The sequence below is a fragment of the Leopardus geoffroyi genome, chromosome D3 (genome assembly GCF_018350155.1).
Source record: "Leopardus geoffroyi isolate Oge1 chromosome D3, O.geoffroyi_Oge1_pat1.0, whole genome shotgun sequence".
Classification (NCBI taxonomy): Eukaryota; Metazoa; Chordata; class Mammalia; order Carnivora; family Felidae; genus Leopardus; species Leopardus geoffroyi.
Genome location: NC_059339.1, coordinates 14,765,365 through 14,783,644, shown reverse-complemented (window position 1 = coordinate 14,783,644; position 18,280 = coordinate 14,765,365). Strand labels below are relative to the sequence as shown.

Genomic DNA, 18,280 nt, shown 5'->3' with positions numbered 1-18,280 from the left:
CAGGAAGTAGAGCAGAAATAAAGGGCATTTCAGGAAAGGAACGTAGTAGCATTCGTGTATGTGCTGTGAGAGGTACTCGGATGGTAGGTTCCTGGGACAAAGAGTCACCTACCCAAGGAGCAGGGGGAGATAATAAAGCCCACCCAGGAATATGTGATTGTCTGTAAGAATCTATGGCAGCATCGCTTTGAGAGATTCGTGTGTGGAACGCACAAAGATTTTTCCACATTACAAAAGAGGTTGCGATAAATCTAGTGTTTTGTATTCGGTAAGGGCTGATATTGGAAAAAGGTATCTTCTTGATTATTTCTCCCCCTTTGGAAATTAGGGGGCAAGACGTGGGTGATGTCATGGTTTTGGTGGATTCAGAAGAAGAGGAAGTAGAGGAGGAAGATGTGGCCGAAGAGGAGGAAGAAGAGGAGGAGGAAGCAGATGAGAGGGAGGAGTCGCCAAAAGAAATACATAAGCATGGCCACATCCATAGAGTGACCGCACTGGTGAATGGGAATGTAGACTGGATGGGGAATGGACTCCAGGCTCTGCAAGGTAAGCTCTTTTTCCTTAAAACCACCTTGCTAGGTTGCAGTGAGATTCCCGGTAAGAATCTTTGAGTGTGGGTTTTTCCAAGGGTGGGGAAGACAGTTAAAGTTTAATCTAGCATCTGCTATCAACTCCTGACACCACAATTAAACTGCCAAACATTTATCAAAGACCTACTCTGGGGAAGGTGCGATATCGGCCCTGTTTAGAGGAATACAAAGCACCGATGATAACTGTAAGCTGGGAGCTTTGCAAGACCAGTTAGGGTGCACAGAGTGAAAGCTGGGGAAGATTTAAAATGGAAGCAAGATTTTTGTTTTTTTTTTTTTTAACATTGATTTATTCTGAGAGAGAGAAAGAGAGCATGCACAATTGGGGGAAAGGCAGAGAGAGAGGGAGAGAGAATCCCAAGCAGGCTCTGAGCTGTCAGCACAGAGTCGGACGCGGGGCTCGATCTTACGAACTGTGAGATCATGACCTGAGCCCCAATCGAGAGTCAGTTGCTTAACTGACTGAGCCACCCCAGGCACCCAAAAATGGAAGCAAGATTTAACCATCATTTTGAGAGAGTAGCAGAGGAGGAATTGGGTTAATTTTGCCAGATGGATGATAGGTTTAAAAATAACAGGACCTCAGAGAGAGTCGAGTGCCTTGAGCGGCACGTTAGTTAAGAAGAGCTTAATGGCACAAGTAGGATATGAGGCAAGTCTTTCAGGGCAGTGTTTGAATAAGCAGAAAGGAGAGAGTATTCCGGGTGAAGAGAACAAGGTTATGCAGGTTAGACAGCATACCCAAGTTTATGCGGGGTAGACAGTGAAAAGAACGGGAGAGGGCGCCTGGGTGGCTCAGTTGGTTGAGCGTCTGACTCTTGATGTCGACTCAGATCATGATCTCACGGTTCGTGAGATCAAGCCCCACATCAAGAGAGATTCTCTCTCTCCTCTCTCTCTGCCCCTCCTCTCCTCTCTAAATACATAAATAAAAGCATTTAAAAAAAGAAAAGAACAGGAGAAAAAGGGGAACACATACCCTGCCCCACCTGCTCCCCCATGAAATCCAGTTCTGAGGCTCTCCAGTAAAGGACTAGAAATGGCAATGACTGAAACCTGACGGTGGAAATGGAGTCCCCTCTTGTCGACCTCACTCAGACTCAGATTGGCTTTTCCCTCCTGTACAGATGACAGCAGCGAGGAGCAGAGTGACATCGTTCAAGAAGATAGGCCAGTTTGAAGAAGAGAACTGTCCTTCATTATCCTGTCTTGAAAGCTTTGACTTGACTCGCACCCCTGCCTGAGGACTTAAAATGGTTTGGGACTCTCAGCAAAAAAGAAAAACACACACACGTATATTTCCTGCCCCCCTCCCTTTTTTTCCCTAAATCGGTTGACTTGCTGTAAGTTTTCTCATTGACGTTAAAAAGTATCAGGAACGGGCAGTATGGGGGGGGAAAGGTGCGTTCGGCATCTGAGGTGCCCCTTTTCACTGTGACTTCTGGCTTTATCCAGCTTGACTGATGCTGATCTGGGGGGAGGCACTTGAGCTCTGTGCTCAGGGCTCTCAGTGCACCATGAAAGGTCAGTGATCAGCTTGCCCCACACACAAGGGAATAATGTGGGGTCATGGCCCAGGTAAGCTGGAGATCCAGGTGGACGTCACCTCCCTGGAAAAGGTGAGGAGATGTCAGTTGCCGATGCTAGTCAGAGGGAGGCAGTTTGGCTCAGGTTTTGGAGGCTTGAATCTGGGCCCTGTTTCTTGTTTCATGGGCTTGGGCACGTTGCTTTACCTCTCCCCGGGACCTCAGTTTTCCTCATCTACCAAATAGGTGGAATCATACTGGCCGTACAGGGTACGGTGGGTCCTAAATGAGGTACTTGTGGGTGTGAAAGTGCCCAGGAGGTGTTCAGTAGATGTTGGTTATCTTCTCTTTTGCCCTCCCTGGTGGAAGAAACAAGGTCAACTGTAAATTACAAGCTGCCACCTTGGCCTCCCGTTCTTTGTTGAATGGTTTCAGATGAGAGCTCTCCTGATGGTATTTGCTTCCCCGGAGGTATAGTTCTTTTCAAAAGAGGTAGGGGCCCATAAGAGGAAGTGCCTTTCACTAGAACCTCTCATTTTGCAGAGCTTCATATTTATACAAAAGCCTCTTAGGTGACACCCTATTGGTTTTCAGAATTTCCCATTCTTCCTTTCTCCTGTGGCTTTGAAAGAAGGCAGGAGAAATGTTTTGCAGGGGAGTATCTGGTGAGAAGTACTCCTTGGGCACACAAGTTCATCTGGTCTCAGTTTCTAGATCTTAGAAATGGGAATGAGAAAACTTGTTTCCTTCCCACTTCCTAAGGAAATAGATTACGAGGCTACGTTGATCAATAATGCGAAGTTTGGACTGAAAATAACATATGATGAGTTTAAGCTGCTGTTTCCAGATCCCTGGACAGTTCAGAGATTTTTGTTTCTCTGATTTCATCCAAATCTCTTAAACGTCAGGGACCTACTAAGGGTGCAAAAGATGTGTGCTAAACCTGAAAATCTGATGACTTGAGTTTGCACTCTTTACTGTTCATATCCTGCCTAATGGGCAAGATGTGGGGTTCATGGAGAACTTCCTTTCTCCAGCAATAGGGACTGGGACTCCTGTGGGATGAGAAGCTGGTTATCTGCAGGATTACCCTGGAGGTGTGGTTGGGACAGGTCTACTTTCTTGGATGAAAAGACTGAACTGAGAAAATCACTAGAAGTGAGCCCTGTTCCCAGCTCAGAGCCCTGGCAATCACAGGAGCTGGCTGCAATTTCTACCCCTCAGGAATAGCTGTGACCTGCTAACAGTTCTTGTGTGCTGGGTCTTTTGCTGCATTGTATTTCAGTACTTAACCACTCTGGCCAGCCTGAGTTAGCATTGTTTCAGCACAGGAGACTTGAGTTGAGTTGCCGCTAAAGTCACTGAACACTGAGCTTGTCTCCCTTTAGAATCTTCTGTCATTAAATTCCTGAGGAGCCCACTCTGCAGAGGCAACCATGTTTAAAAAGAGAATAAGAAAAGAAACAGGAAAAAAAAATCCTTAGGTAGGAACACAGAGAATGATTTGTAAGATCACTGAGATGCTTTCCAGAACTTCCCTCTTCTCTTGCACACACACTTGATGATCGAAAATCTTCGGGGAGGGGTTGTTCCACTATCAGTAGGGGGCTTCAAACACTATAAAGCCTAGATTAGCTGACCCATGACTTCTGTCACTTATATCTGAGCCCTAGGTGCACATTAATATAGCTGGGTCAATTAAGAGCGCAGGTACTGGGGTTCTTCAAGCTTTAAGGATTTTTACAGAATTAGGGCTTGCTTTTATTTTAAGTCGACCCCCACCCCCAAAATTACAAGCATGTTAACAGTGGGTTACAAAATCTGTGTGGCAAAGTCCAAGTTGTTACATTGCGCTGTTACACAATCTTAACTGAATGTATTGTGAACTCCAAGATCTCCTTATCAGAAGCAGGAAGATAAATACTGAAGGGCTATCACAACTGACATTTCAGCAGGGGACACTGGGGAAGGGCTCTGGCATTCCTGTGGCTTTGATATTAGTCCTAATTCTCACAAGTACACGCAGGCCCTATTACTGCAGAAAGCCCGTGATGGAAAACTCCAGAACCCATGCACCAACACCTGGAAAATCATTCCTGCCGGGTAAAGTCTATCATGATGCAGTAAGTTCCGACTGGTAGTTCCCGCCATGGGACTGACCAGGAACTGCTGCAAAGAAAAATTAGCAGATCCCTCTGCGTTATTTACATTTTAATATTTGGTGTGTGTGTTGGGGGGGGAATGGGTAAGAGAAATTTATTCTGAGGTTATAATGTGGATTTTTTAAAAAAGATTATGGAATAAAGTTATTTTTAAATAAATATTTTAATGGTCTTGATTTAGACCTGATTAATAAAACTGAGAGATTTGGACAAATGGGTTTACCTCCCCCAGTTTTTTTGTTTTATTTATTTATTTTTTTACTAGCTTTCCCCATATTGGTAACAATAGCGGTCTCTTTGCCATTTTATTCCTCTCCTTATAGGTACTCTCTTATGCTTACTGAGACACCATCACCTTTCCCACCCTCCCTGAGAAACTTGTTCTTCCATTATTTTTTTTTCTCCCTGTATACACCTTTGTTTTGGTCAGATTGCATGCACCCTAACATGAGAGGAGCAATCATCGTGGAGACCACAGATCTGCTGGACTGTCTGAAAAGATGACTTGTATCAGCTGTCCCTGTAGTTGTGGCTGGTCTTGGATTTCTTCACCGGGCTCAGCTAACTGGAGCCCCCATAGTGTCTCACTTTACCTCACACTTGAGGTGGCACCACTCACACCCCTTTCCTATTCTAGGCCCAGACTACCCCCTCCCCCCCAAGTTCTTAGAGGAAGCTTCATGTCAGTCTCCTTCTTAGGTCATCCCTCCTCCAACCCCTCACACTCCCTTTCTTCACTGCCCCCCAGGCTCCCTCCCCATTGCCCAGCTCTTTATCACAGCTGTCCCACCTTAACTTCCTTGCTAACCGAACCCATGCTTCCTACCTTAACCCCAGTATCCCCATGTTCCTAACAACCCAGCCCCTCCCCCCTCTATTTTTTTTTAATGTTTACTTGTTTTTGAGAGAGAGAACACAAGCAGAGAGGCAGAGAGAGCGCCGGGAGACAGAATTTGAAACAGGTCCCAGGCTCTGAGCTGTCAGCACAGCCCAATGTGGGGCTCGGGGCTCGATCTCAACAACTTACATCATGACCTGAGCCAAAGTCGCATGCTTCACTAATGGACTGAGCCACCCAGGCATCCCCAGCCACTCCATTTTAATATGTATGGGTTTAATCAGAGCTGATTTCTGAGCCCCCACTTGGACTTCTGGCTGTTTCACTTCTCTCCTGCTGCTCCTGAGCACTCCCTTTCATGACCTTCAGTCCTCCTAGGTCACAGCCATTTTCACCCAGCTTGTCCATTTTTGGACCCCCACTCTTCTTGGAACCCCCTTTTTTTCTGGCCGGCTGCCCCTTTCTCACCGCCCATTTTAATCTTGACCTGGTCGTTTTCACACACACACACACACACACACACACACACACGCCCCAACTGTCCACTGGGCTTGTCTTTGATTCCCATTTTTAAAAACCTGCGGCTTACGCCTTCCTCTGGCCCTCGGCTTTCCTCCCGCCCCCTAGGCTCAGCTCCTCTACCTGGGCTCCCATTTAAGCTTTGAGCTCCGGGCCTCAGCGCCCCCACTTTATTCTCCAGGCTCGTTCCTTCCCTGCCACCTTCTTAACCGCCCGGGAATTCCCGGACCCCCTCCCCCAATTCTGTCCCAGGCCTTCGCTTTTTGTCTCCCTTCCCCCCAGTATCCCTGATCCCCGGTGCCTTCAGGTCCTCGTTTTCACGCGACAGTCTCCTGTCCATTCGCTCCCCCTTCCTCTTCACCTGGTTCCCACCCTCTCCGGTTTTCTTCCCGCCCCATCTCCTTGCCGCACCCCCTTTTCTACCCACACCTCCTGTAACCCCTTCACTATCCCCCCGCCCTCCCCCCCCCCCATTGTCACCAGCCGCATTCCTTCCGCTCCCGGTTTCCCTTCCGCCCCATTCCTTCCCACTCCGTTCCTACCCCTCCCTCTCTTCTCTTCATCCCCGCTGCCCCCAGGTTTTAGCCTGCTCCGCTCACCTGCCCCCCCGCCCCCCCGCTTTCCCTCAACCCCGCCCCCCGGTTTGTATCCGGTCAGCGTTCACCTGCCCGGTCCCCCCTCCCCGCTTTCCCTCAGGCCCCGCCCCCCCGTTTTGTCCTGTCTGCGCCCCACCCCGCTTTCCTCTCAGCCGCGTAACCCTCCCCTCTGTTTTATCTTGCACCCCGGTTTCCTTTAGGTCCCCCTTCGGTTTTATCTTGCCCCCACTCCACAGTTTTCCCCCAGGTCCCGCCTCCCGTCGCCCCGCCCCCCGCGCGTCCCCGCCCGCGCCCGCCGCCATGTGACGGGAAGCAGCTGATGGCCTCTCCGGGCGGCGGCGGCGGCGGCGGCGGCGGCGGCGGCGGGCGCGGCGGCGGCGGGGCCGGGGCCAGGGCCGGGGCCGGGGCGGGCGGCGTGGGGGCGGTATGAGGGCCGGCGGCCCGGGGGGCTGAGGCGCCCGCCGCCTGCCGCGGGGCCGCACGCGTCCTCCATGGAGGCCGGAGGTGAGCGGGGTTGGGGTGCGCGGCTTCCCGCCGGGCGGGGCCGGGGCCGTTCTCCCCGGGGGCGGGCGGGGGCGCGGGCTCGGCCGTGGGAGGGGCGCGGCGGGGGGCGCGGGGCCTGGGCGGTCCGCGCGGGCAGGCGGCTGGGGGCGCGCCCGGCGCCCAGCTTTGTTTCACTTTCGCTGTCAGCGGCCGCCACCCGGTCTCCCGCCCGCCGCCGAAGCGACCCGAGGAGCACGGGCTGTTGCGTGCCGGGGATCCCCGTCCCCCAGGACAGTGGGGGGCTCCCGAGGCCCGACGCCTACGCCCAGGGAGAACGCGGGGGTTCGCCAGGCCCTGGGGGGGGTGATACCCAGGGGGGTGGGTGCCCAGGTGCCAGGTGACGCAGGTCTGGATGGGAGTCCGCTCTGCCCCTTACGAGCAGTGTGCTCTTGGACGGACCGCATAACTCGAGTCTGTTTTGTATCTGCAAAATGGGGTAATAATAGCACGTGCCCCAGCGGGTGGTTGGGAGCTTCCCAAACTTGCATAGTCATAAGAATGGGGTCTGGGGTCCCTATTAAAAAAATCTATTGCGAGCCTCTCCCGGTGGAGACTGATTGGTAGAGGTGGGGTGGGGCTGGGGATGTTGATCCTTGCTGGCGTGTTTGATAGGGCAAGTGTAGGAAATACTGATGGGTGAGGTTCATGCTTCTACCCTTGTTAACAGCTGTCATCAGAAGACGGTGTGGAAGTCTGAGAATATCAGATACACTTGGAGAGTCAGTCCAAATGAACATGTAATCTCGGAGTGCTTGTTATGTGTGCTTGTGACGCGAAGGCAAAACCTCCAGGTTATCCCTCCGTCTCCTCCCTTCCACCCACCTTGCCTTTAAACCCCACTTGTACAGAAATTTGGGGTGGGCTTGGGGTTTATTCTGGGAGTTCCAACTCTTGAATATATACCCCCGTGCTTAAAGGCAGTGTCTTTAGAGAAAATTCTCAGAAGGGGTCAAGGCCTAGGGTTCAGAATTTGTTCCAGAACCTCTTGGTATTCTTCCAGTGAAGTTCACGCTTCTTCTTGGTCTGGAGAATTCTGATTGTTGATGTTTGTGTTTCCCAGGCTTGTTTGATGGAGCCAGGGATTGTGGGTGGGTAGGTTCAAATCAGGGTATTCCCTGGGGTGGTGTAACTTTTTTTAATTTGGGAAATGACATTTCTTTGTTTGCCACAGTCAGGCATTCAGTAAAAGGTGTAGAGGCAGCTCTCTCTGCCTTCCCATCCAGATAAGGGCTTTCTTTTCAGTGAGTGTGTTACCACTTTTTAAATGGCCCCTACTGTTTGTCTGAATCTTATGTGAATCTTTTTATAGCTTCCGCTGTTGTTTCCATTGACTCCTTATACTTAAAACTGAAAGCGATCTGTAGTTAGTCTCCCTTTTTAGCTGGAATCTGTTTCCAGTTCTGAGTTTTTCCTGATGATTGACGACTGTGTTTTGGGGTGTGGGCAGAGCTGTTGAGAGCTGCCAAGTTACTGTTAAAAAAAAAAAAAAAAAAGCCAGAGAGTTTTATGTTCTTTTGAAACTGAATAAAGCCCATTGTAATGGGATTACAATGGACAACAGTAGATATCTTCAGAGCAGTGGTTAGAATTCACTTATTCTTTCGACAAATATTTATTGAGTATCTACTGTGTGCCAGGCATTCTCTAGGCCAGCACTGACCGATAGAAATATAATGCCACATCTGTAATTTAGAATGTTCTAGTAGCTGCGTGAAAAAAAAGTGAAACCAATTTTAAAATTGTATGTGTCAATCCAGCATATCTAAAATATATCATGTCAACATGATTATTGATTTATTTTAGGTTTTTTTTTTTTTTGGTACTAAGTTCAAAATCTGGTATATGTTATATGCTTAACAGCCCATCTTAATTCAGACTTGGCATATTTCAGATGGTCAGTGGTCAACTGTGGCTAGTAGTTACTGTATTGTACAGTACGGCTCAATAGCGAGCAGATAGGCAAGTTTGGGGTGTGGGTGGGGAAGAGAGAGGCAGTGAATACATGAAAACAAGTAAACAATCAAGAAAAGATGAGTGAGTGGTGCCCATAAAATTAAATGGGGTGAACGGAAAGAGACTGACCGATAGTAAGACCAGGAAGGTCTCAGAATGTGACATTGACACTGAGCCCCTGAATGGTAGGATGCAGCAGGCAAAGATCTGGGGCCTGCCAGGCTGTTTTCCAGGCCCAGGGAACAGCTAATGTCAAGATCGCAAGGCTGGACAAACCAGCAAGCTTCCCTCTGGCTGGAGTCCTAGCTTTCTTGTCTGTGCTCAGGTGAATCTCCTTGCACAGAAGCAGCCCATAATAAGTATCTTTCCATTCAGTCTGTTTGTCCAAGTACATCCCAGTGATGGGATGTACAAAAACCCTGATCCGTGGGCCTTTTCACTAAGAAGGGCCACGGCAGGTGCAATCCCTGATGAGAGCTGGATCCTCTCGGCTCTGTTTTTTGTTTTTGTGGGGGTCTTTTTGTTTTGTTTTGCTTTTTAAGTTCTGCACTAATTATGGCTTTTCCCCCCCAGCAGCCAAGTTTAGTTTGGGTTCAGACTCCCCTTCAGAATTTCTTTAACTCTAGAAACGAAGAGATAGGAGTCAGTGAGTTCTTTTCTTCTTTTGGCTCCTGGATTCCTGAGCCTGAAATAGCAGGAGATTAAATCTCCATATCACAGAAATAGAGTGTGAAATCTGGGTATGGCTCATGTTTAAGAAGCATTTCGTATGAAATGTTTGGCACAAGCGTCATAATACTTTAAGGGGCTTCATTTTGTTTATATTTAAAGAGGTATACCACATATATTTTTTTCAGCAAATACTGACTGACTGCCTACTCTCTACCAGGAACTCCGCTACGCACTGAAGAGAAACATACAAGGTCCCTTTTAGCATGGAGTTGGTGTCCTGGTTGAGGGGAGACAGATACTCCTCATCGTGGTGATTGTGCTATAAAGAACACGATGTTGAGGAGTTGTGAAGGAGATTGACTTGGGGCAGAGAAGAGCACTCTAAGGAGTTGTTATTTGAGCCAAGACTGAATGAAGAGAAGGGCCAGTCATGGAAGGGCATTCCAGGCGAAGAGACCAGCTGGTGCAAAGGCCCTGAGTTCGGAACTAATTGGGCACTGTGAAGGGGTGAGTGAAGGCTGGAGTCAGGGGCAGGGAGAGGAGAGTCATAAGCCCAGGTGGGGTTGAAGGCAAGGGGCCAGGTTATGTAGGACTTTAAGGGCACAGTAAGGAGTTTGAATTTTTAAGAGTGGCTGAAACTGATCACTCTAGGAAGTGAGGAGAATGGATGGCAGGGGCCAGAGTGGAAGCTAGGAGAGCAGTTGGAAGACTGCTCAGTGAGAGGTGATGTTGATGAAATGGTTTGCATAGATTAGAATAGTAGCCATGGAGATAGAGAAGTTAGGTTTGCCAAGTGTTTTGGAAACAGCCCTGATAAAACTAGTTAATGGATTTGCTTTGGGAAGGAAAGAAAAGGAGTCAAGGGGGACCCCTTTTTATATTGTGCAAAGCCTCCACAGTGCAGGTTGTGGGAGAAGTGACCCAAGTGTGAATATTCTCAGGGTGGGATAGAGACATTTCCGTCTAACAGGAAAGAATGTGCCTCCGCATCAGTCAATGACATCCAAGTTGCTTCACCTTCGCTCTCCCGACATTTTAAGCGAGATAGTCCTTAGTTGTGGGGCTGTCTTGTGCACCGTAGGATGCTTGGCAGCCTCCGCGGCTTCTGTTCATCAGATACCAGTAGCACCACCCCCAATCACGACAGCCAAAATGTCTCCAGACAGCGCCACGTGTCCCCAGGGGGCAAAATCCGTCGAGAACCACTGGATTACGGGAAGGAAGCATTGACAGAGATTAGGGCCAGGCCACCACAAGAAAATATCCAGGAATAACGAGAATGAAGACAACACCACAGGGGGTGGCTAGGTAACATTGAGAGACCGGTTTGGGATTTAAAATATAAAGTAACTTCTTACCATGCAGATAGTCCCATCCAAAGGAATATGCTCCCGTGTAGATGAAAAGATCTCACGTACAGATTTCTAGGAGGAATTACCTATACAAATAACAGTTTAGACAGACCCAATGTGTTAAAACCTAGATTTATACATAGAACCTCAGGAAATGACTATTCTCTTTGCAAAGGAAACTTCTTAAATTTTCTTTAAATAGCAAAGCCACCAAAGGCTTGATATGATTAAAATGCTATTTAAAGAGAGAATCTTCAGCAGCACATTTATTTTATAACATAAGATCATACCCACATCTATAATGCATATACCAGGAGATATTCTATGTATACAGACATGCATCTCTCTATGTATACATGTTTACCACCCGTTTCATTGAACACAAGATACCAAGGTTCATATGTATCACTGAGAAAAAATGCTGCCTATTTAGCTATAAAAATTCACTGTTTGTAGGATATATCCTGATTTCAGTGGTCATAGATGTGAAAAGACCTATAAAGATGTCTCCTAGAATATATGAAATAGGGGCAGTTTAAATCAGTATCTATCTGGTAACAGGTATAAAAAGGGTCAAGGTCTTGAAACTAGTGAAGTGGAACATAGACATCAGGAAATGACCTCATTCGGAGTGGAAGCCAGTTTTTATATTAGTATATATCATAATCATAATTAGTAGTCAGAAAATCAATTCTGAATGCCTTTAGCTTACGAGCTTCCATTGAGAACCTTCCTCTGGAGTAGAGGCTTGAACTAGGAAATGCCCTTCAGGTGGAGGAAGAAATACCAGCGCAGCACGTGCTGTTCACAAGGCACTGTGCTGGGGCCCTGAGAGAAATGAAAATGAACTCCTTTTGGTGTTTGAACAAGGGCGCTTAAATCCTGGTGGAGGGTGGACCAGAAGGAAAGTAGTAAACTATAGGAGAGAATGAAGTCAGCAGGGTGGGACTCACTTCCACTCTAGTAGAGATCATAGAGATAGGGATGTGTGCTAGGGATTCTCAGAAGCTCAGGTGTGCATACCAGTGAGCTGTGTGGGGCCTGGCCAGGTGAGACTCGTGTGGCCAGAGGTCATGGAAAGGAGGCGGGGCCGGTGGTCTGGGGTTCAAGGCCCAGGCTCCGCTGCTGTTCTGTGTACACAGGTGGGAGCCTGGAATGTGTTTGAGAGAAATGTCCTGATGTGATGTGTGTTTCAGCTTTAGCGGAGTTCCCTGGGGCGGGGAGGAAAATCAGGAGAGTCTTGTAAAAGATCTGGGCAAGATGGGATGAAGGTTTAAAATCAGAACAGACTGGAGATGGAAATGGAAGGCCAGATCAAGAGGCCTGAGTGGCAGGAAGCTGGGCAAGCACTGAACATTTTAGCCTCCGCGATGGGGAGGATGCTGGTGAATGAGAGGGAACCTTCTCGTGTCGGATATTCCTTCTTTCACCTGCTTCCCAGTGGCAGGTTCTTTGAAGGAGACTTTAAATACATTTGAAGGCCTCCTGATCTGCACTGTCTAGCTAGCGTGGTCCAGCCTGGTCCATCTCTCCTCTTTCTTCCTCTTCAAGCATTCATAGGAAAACGAGGCCTCCATTCACTGGGTTCACTGGCACAAAGGTTACTGTGAGTCACGGTTAACCAGCGGTGGCCAGTGCCAGAACTGAGTAACCGCACTGGAATGTGGCCTGTGGCTACTGCTATTGCCGCAGGTCATTTAAATGACAACTCCCTCCCGGAATCCAGAATATCACCCATTGCCTTGGGGAGACCGCGGCTTTCCTGGGTCTGAGTCAGCAGGGCGGTCCGGAGCCCGGCTCCCCACTTTCCTGGGGAAGTGAGGGTGTTTGTCTGAAGCATGCTGTCTCCCGTCTCAGAGGAACCGCTGCTGCTGGCTGAGCTCAAGCCCGGGCGTCCCCACCAGTTCGATTGGAAGTCGAGCTGCGAAACCTGGAGCGTGGCCTTCTCCCCAGATGGTTCGTGGTTCGCGTGGTCTCAAGGACACTGCATCGTCAAGCTGATCCCCTGGCCGCTGGAGGAGCACTTGTAAGTTCTGTCGTATCCAGACCCAGAGGAGCGAGGGAGTCCTCACAGTGGGGAACTTGAGAGTGCTTTCCCAGATTACTCCCTACCCTTTGTGGGTCTCCCTGCCCAGGAGCAGGAGAGAGGGAGTGGCTGAAAACCAGGAATTGATCATTGGGGTTTCTGGAGCCCCCTCACGTTTGGTATGTGTGAAAATCAATCCAGTGGAGATGATGTTATCCGTACTGTCATTTTTTAACAGCTTTAGTGAGCTGTAATTTACCCGGCATACAATCTGCCCATTTAAAGAGTACAGTTCAGTGGCTTCCAGTAGATTGACGGAGTTGTGCAACCATCACCACTATCAATCTCAAAACCACTGTCCTTGCCCCAGAGAGAGAGCCCACATCCCTTAGTTGTCATCCTCCAGTCTCACTCTGTTCTCCAGCCCCGAGCAGCCGCTAATCCACTTTCTGTCTTCACACGTTTGCTTCTCCTGGACATCTCACATAAATTGAATTGTACACCGTGTAGTCTTTTCTGACTGCTTTCTCGCATTTAGGATCTTGTTTTTTCAGTTATCCATGTTACAGCACGTATCCGTACTTCCTTTCCTTTTATTGCCAGATAATACTCCATAATGTGGAGACGGCACATTTTGTGTATAATCTGTCCATTGGTAGACACTTAGGTGGCTTTCCCTTTCTGGCTATTAGGAATGATGCTGCTGTGAACATTTATGTGTAGGTTTTGGCGTGGACGTATGCTTTCAGTGTTTCGCTGCATGAGAAACAGACTGTTGAGCAGGGGGGCTGTAGCGTTCTGCAGTCCCACCAACAATGTGTTATTTCCCCATCCTCACCAACACTTGTTGTCTGTCTTTCTGATTGTGGCATAGCCGTCCTGGCGGGGCAGGAAGTGGCAACTCATTGTTTGGATTTGCATTTCCTGATGGCTTCTGACGCCAAGCACCTTTACTTATGCTTTTTTTTTTTTTCCTTATGCCTCTTGGTCCATCGAAAATCTTCTTTGGAGAAATGTCCATACACATTCTTTGCCCATTTTGCTTTGAGATGTTTATTTATTTTTGAGAGAGTGCAAGTGGGGGAGGGGCAGACAAAGGGGGACAGAGAACCTGAAGCGGGCTTTGTGCCGACAGCAGTGAGCCCGATGTGGGGCTCGAACTCATGACTCTGGGATCATGACTTGAGCTGAAGTCTGTTGCTCAACCGAGTGAGCCACCCAGGTGTCCCTGCCCATTTTTAAATTGGGTGTTTGGTTTTTTTCTGATATTAACTAGTTTCTTTCTGTGGGGTTGGACAGGTCCCAGCATCCGAATGCTGTGAGCGCCTGGTCAAAGGGCCCAGCATCTGCATTTTCTCATTTGTGGCAGGGCAGTTCCATGTCTGCCTTTATTTATTCAGCCAGTATTGTTGGAAATCTTTTTTGGCCTCACACCGAGCCAGGGTCTGAGAATCCTGAAAGAAACCCAGCAAGGCCCCTGCCCTTGAGGGTCTCATTTGTTTTGTATTAGGCGTTTCTTCACATCGCGCGTTAGATTTAACGTTTAATGTTTCCTAAGTGAAGTCTGAAGCTCCTTGCCTTGATGACAGGCACCGCCGAAGAGAACTGGCTGAGACGGTCCTCTGCACGCTGCTGGGTTTGAGGGATGTCCGTTTCGCTGTTTGGCAGGATGCATCAAGGACCTTGAAACTGTTCTCCGGCTACCAGGGATCTGGGATATGGGGTCATCTCTTTTTATTTACATACGCTGAATTTTGTCACGGAGTTGGTTCTGTAGTAGTGACAAAACAGGAATCCCTTAAAATCCAGTGATGAGAGGATGGTACAGGAACTTACGGCGTTGCTATAGGGTATTTTTTGCAGCCATGAGAGATTTTTTTGCTTTAATCATGATACTCAGTTTCTTCGGTGTAATCCGTTTCATGAGAATGCCAAAGCCATTCTTTTTTCTTATTGAGCTCCTACTGTAAATGTAAGAGACTCAACTGTGTATCCAGTCCGGTACGAATTTAGTCAGAAAAAGAATTTTTAAAAAAAGCATAAAAATGGAAACTTTTTCCAAAAATCACTCCTATCCAAACATCTACATTACCACAGGTAAATATATCCTTCTAGTATGAACTTAGGAAAACGGAAGCTGGAGTATTAATCCTTTTTGTGTCTCTGTTCTTCAAATATAACGAGAGAAATGTTATTGTTTAGTATGTTAAATGAGAAGTTACTTGTTTTAGGGAAAAATCACACATTGTGAAGAATAGTAACTTAGGATAATGCTTAATAATATAAGGAAGGCTTACTGAAAAAAGTAAGCTATAAAACCATATATGTAATATGGTCCCAAATTTGTCTTTAAAAAATGTGGGTGTGGCTGGGTGGCTCAGTCGGTTAAGCAGCCAACTTCGGCTCAGGTCGTGATCTCGCAGTTTGTGAGTTTGAGCCCCGTGTCGGACTCTGTGCTGACAGCTCAGAGCCGGAGCTTGCTTTGGATTCCGTGTCTCCCTCTCCCTCTCTCTGTCCCTCCCCCACTTAAACTCTGTCTCTCTCTGTCAAAAATGAATAAACATTAAAGAAAAAAAATTTTTTTTAATGTATGTACATACACGTAAATAAAAAAACTGATCTGAAATGTTTACTCTGGTTAGAGTGGTGTTAGGATTATGGGTAATTTTTATTTTATTTGTCTCCCTTCCAAATTTTTCCCATAGTTCTCTATTATTTTTATAATTTAAAATAATTGATATTCTTAAAGTCCTTTAAAAGGGGAACTCTGAGGTCTTTATATTCTTGTTTGGATTGTTACACATTAAAAAAAATTAATAGCACCTTTGGTATTGAGCAAATAATCGATACTAACCAGAGAATTGTATTTTAATAATTTTAGAAATAAAGTTTTTAGAAGCTTAAATTGCAGTGAAGTTCAATTCCCCCTATGACCCTCCCTTGCCGCTAGCCATCCCCTCCCTATGCATGCACCACCTCCACCTCCCCCCCCACCCCCTCCGCCCCCCACGTAACTCAAGGGAGTTGATTCAGTGGCAAACTCCAAAGTCCAGGGGATCTGTTGAGTAGTAGGCTTGGATACCCAAGACTTAAGTTCTAGTTCTGCCCCAGATTTTGTGACCCCATGATAGAGGTCTTAGTATCTCTTTCTAAGTTTTTTTTTTAACATTTTATTTATTATTTAAAAAAAAATTTTTTTTTTAACCTTTATTTATTTTTGAGACAGAGAGAGACAGAGCATGAACGGGGGAGGGTCAGAGAGAGGGAGACACAGAATCTGAAACAGGCTCCAGGCTCTGAGCTGTCAGCACAGAGCCCGACGCAGGGCTCGAACTCACGGACCGCAAGATCATGACCTGAGCCGAAGTCGGCCGCTTAACCGACTGAGCCACCCAGGTACCCCAACATTTTATTTATTATTAAGAGACAGAGAGAGACAGAGCATGAGCATGGGAGACGCAGAGAGAGGAGGAGACACAGAACCCGAAGCAGGCTCTAGGCTCTGAGCTGTCAGCACAGAGCCTGACGTAGGGCTCGAACTCACGAACTGTGAGATCACGACCTGGGCCAAAGTCGGTCGCACAACCGACTAAGCCACCCAGGCACCCCGAGTGTCCAACTCTTAATTTCAGCTCAGGTCATGAGCCAAGGGTTGTAGGATATTGCCCCGTGTCGATCTCAGTGCTGACCATGGAGCCTGCTTAAGATTCCCTCCCTCTCTCTCTTCCCCTCCCTCCCTCTGCCACTCACCCATGTGCACGTGCTCTCTTAAAAAAATTTTTTTTTGAATGATAAAGCTCTAAGGCCCAGTTTAGGACTTCTTAGCTCTGTTTCCTGTCTCCCCCATCCCTGAGGATACTTCCTCCTTGCTCCTGACTTTAGCGTCTGCCCATACCCAGGATTAAGCCCCCTTTTATTTACTCAGCAATTCATTCTTCTATCCTGGCCTTTTTCTCTTGTACCTCTCAAAATCTGACATATGCCGTATGCGTGCGTGTGTATGTACGTATGTATACATACATACGCGCACACACACATATATATACATACATTCATGTGTATATATATAATTTTTTTTTCATTCTCTCTCAACTAAAATGTCAGGTCCTTGAGGGCATGTTCCCTGCTGTACCACGGGACTCCAGAACAGGTCTGGCAGATGAATGGTCTCTCCCTGTCTTCAGCTCTCCTCCTCCATTCTTCTGAAACAGAGGTCTGATTAGGTCCCGTAGCTGCTTACACAATTCCAGTGGGTCCTCACGGTAGTGGGATGAGAGTCGAACAACGTGGCCAGGCACTGACAGGGATGCACAGGAGGGTGCTTGCTCTCCACTGTGCGGCCCCCCGCCCTCAGTGTGTACCGATCACACCTCTCAACACCACTGTGTTCCTTCCTGTTCTCCACAGAAGACCCTGTCCCAAGCTCCTTTACCTGGAAAATCTATCCTCATTCTTTTTTTAATGTAAAAAAAAATTTTTTAACGTTTTATTTATTATTGAGAGACAGAGAGAGACAGAGCATGAGCATGGGAGAGGCAGAGAGAGGAGGAACACAGAATCCGAAGCAAGCTCCAGGCTCCGAGCTGCCAGCCCAAAGCCTGAGGTGGGGCTCGAACACACAAACTGCGAGATCATGACCTGAGCCAAGTCGGATGCTTAACCAACTGAGCCATCCAGGCGCCCCAGTATCTCTTTCTAGAGAAAGTACATTTAAAAAAAAAAGAAAGTAAATTTATGATACTTAAATGAATTAATCTGCAGATATGCCTTGGGGCGCCTGGGTGGCTCAGTCAGTTTAAGTGTCCGACTTCGGCCCAGGTCATGATCTCATGGTCCTGAGTTTGAGCCCTGGATCCCGCTTTGGATTCTATGTCTCCCTCTCTCTCTGACCCTCCCCTGTTCACACTCTGTTTTCCTCTCTCTCAAAAAATAAACATTTTTTAAAAAATGTGCAGATATGCCTTAATTCCTTTGGAACAAAATAGCTACTACAGATTATTCCTTAATTCAAAGGCAAAAATTAGGATTCTATAAAAAAATAAAACAAATGGAACTTCGGTGGTTCCTGGGTGTCCTATAAAGCTTTCCCTGCGTCTTGCCTTTTCTGTGCTTCTTCCCTGGATGGCAGACTCAGGCCCCTGTGCGGGCCAGACAGGTCTACAAAGCGTGTGGGTTGAGCAGGGTCAGTCGAAAAGACATTATCACATTCAGATGTTTTCAGGACGACAGGTTTTCAAACTGCATTGGCCATTGAGACCTGGAGTCAGCAGACTTTTACTGTGAAGGCGCAGATGTTAAATATTTTTGGCTTTGGGGTCCATACGGTCTCTGTCGAGACTACTCAGCTCTGCCATTAACAGCGGAAAGCAGCCATTGATGGTATGTGAAGGAATGAATGTGGTGGTTTCCGATAAAACTTCGTCTCTGAAAATAGATTGCTGGCCTGAGCATAGTTTGCCAACGTCTGATTTCAACTAATAGAGTTTTAGAGCTGGAGGAGCCT

General features: G+C 47.5%; 2 protein-coding genes across 6 annotated transcripts in view; both read left to right on the top strand.

The window, feature by feature from the left end:
* The window catches only part of VSIG10 (V-set and immunoglobulin domain containing 10), a 36,085-nt gene extending 31,646 nt beyond the window's left edge, over window positions 1-4,439 (top strand). For all 3 annotated transcript variants that reach the window (XM_045456883.1, XM_045456882.1, XM_045456884.1), the window contains 2 exons: window positions 329-546; window positions 1,718-4,439. In XM_045456883.1, coding sequence (XP_045312839.1) covers window positions 329-546; window positions 1,718-1,770 — 271 coding nt within the window. In that variant the 3' untranslated portion in view covers window positions 1,771-4,439. The remainder of the gene's footprint in view (window positions 1-328; window positions 547-1,717) is intronic.
* Window positions 4,440-6,598: 2,159 nt separating this feature from the next.
* The window catches only part of WSB2 (WD repeat and SOCS box containing 2), a 22,779-nt gene continuing 11,097 nt past the window's right edge, over window positions 6,599-18,280 (top strand). The window contains exons 1-2 of one of the 3 annotated variants that reach the window (XM_045459574.1): window positions 6,599-6,735; window positions 12,609-12,777. In XM_045459574.1, coding sequence (XP_045315530.1) covers window positions 6,723-6,735; window positions 12,609-12,777 — 182 coding nt within the window. In that variant the 5' untranslated portion in view covers window positions 6,599-6,722. Of the gene's footprint in view, window positions 6,736-9,630; window positions 9,907-12,574; window positions 12,778-18,280 lie in introns of those variants that run through there. The other 2 variants (XM_045459575.1, XM_045459573.1) reach the window with 2 other exon arrangements.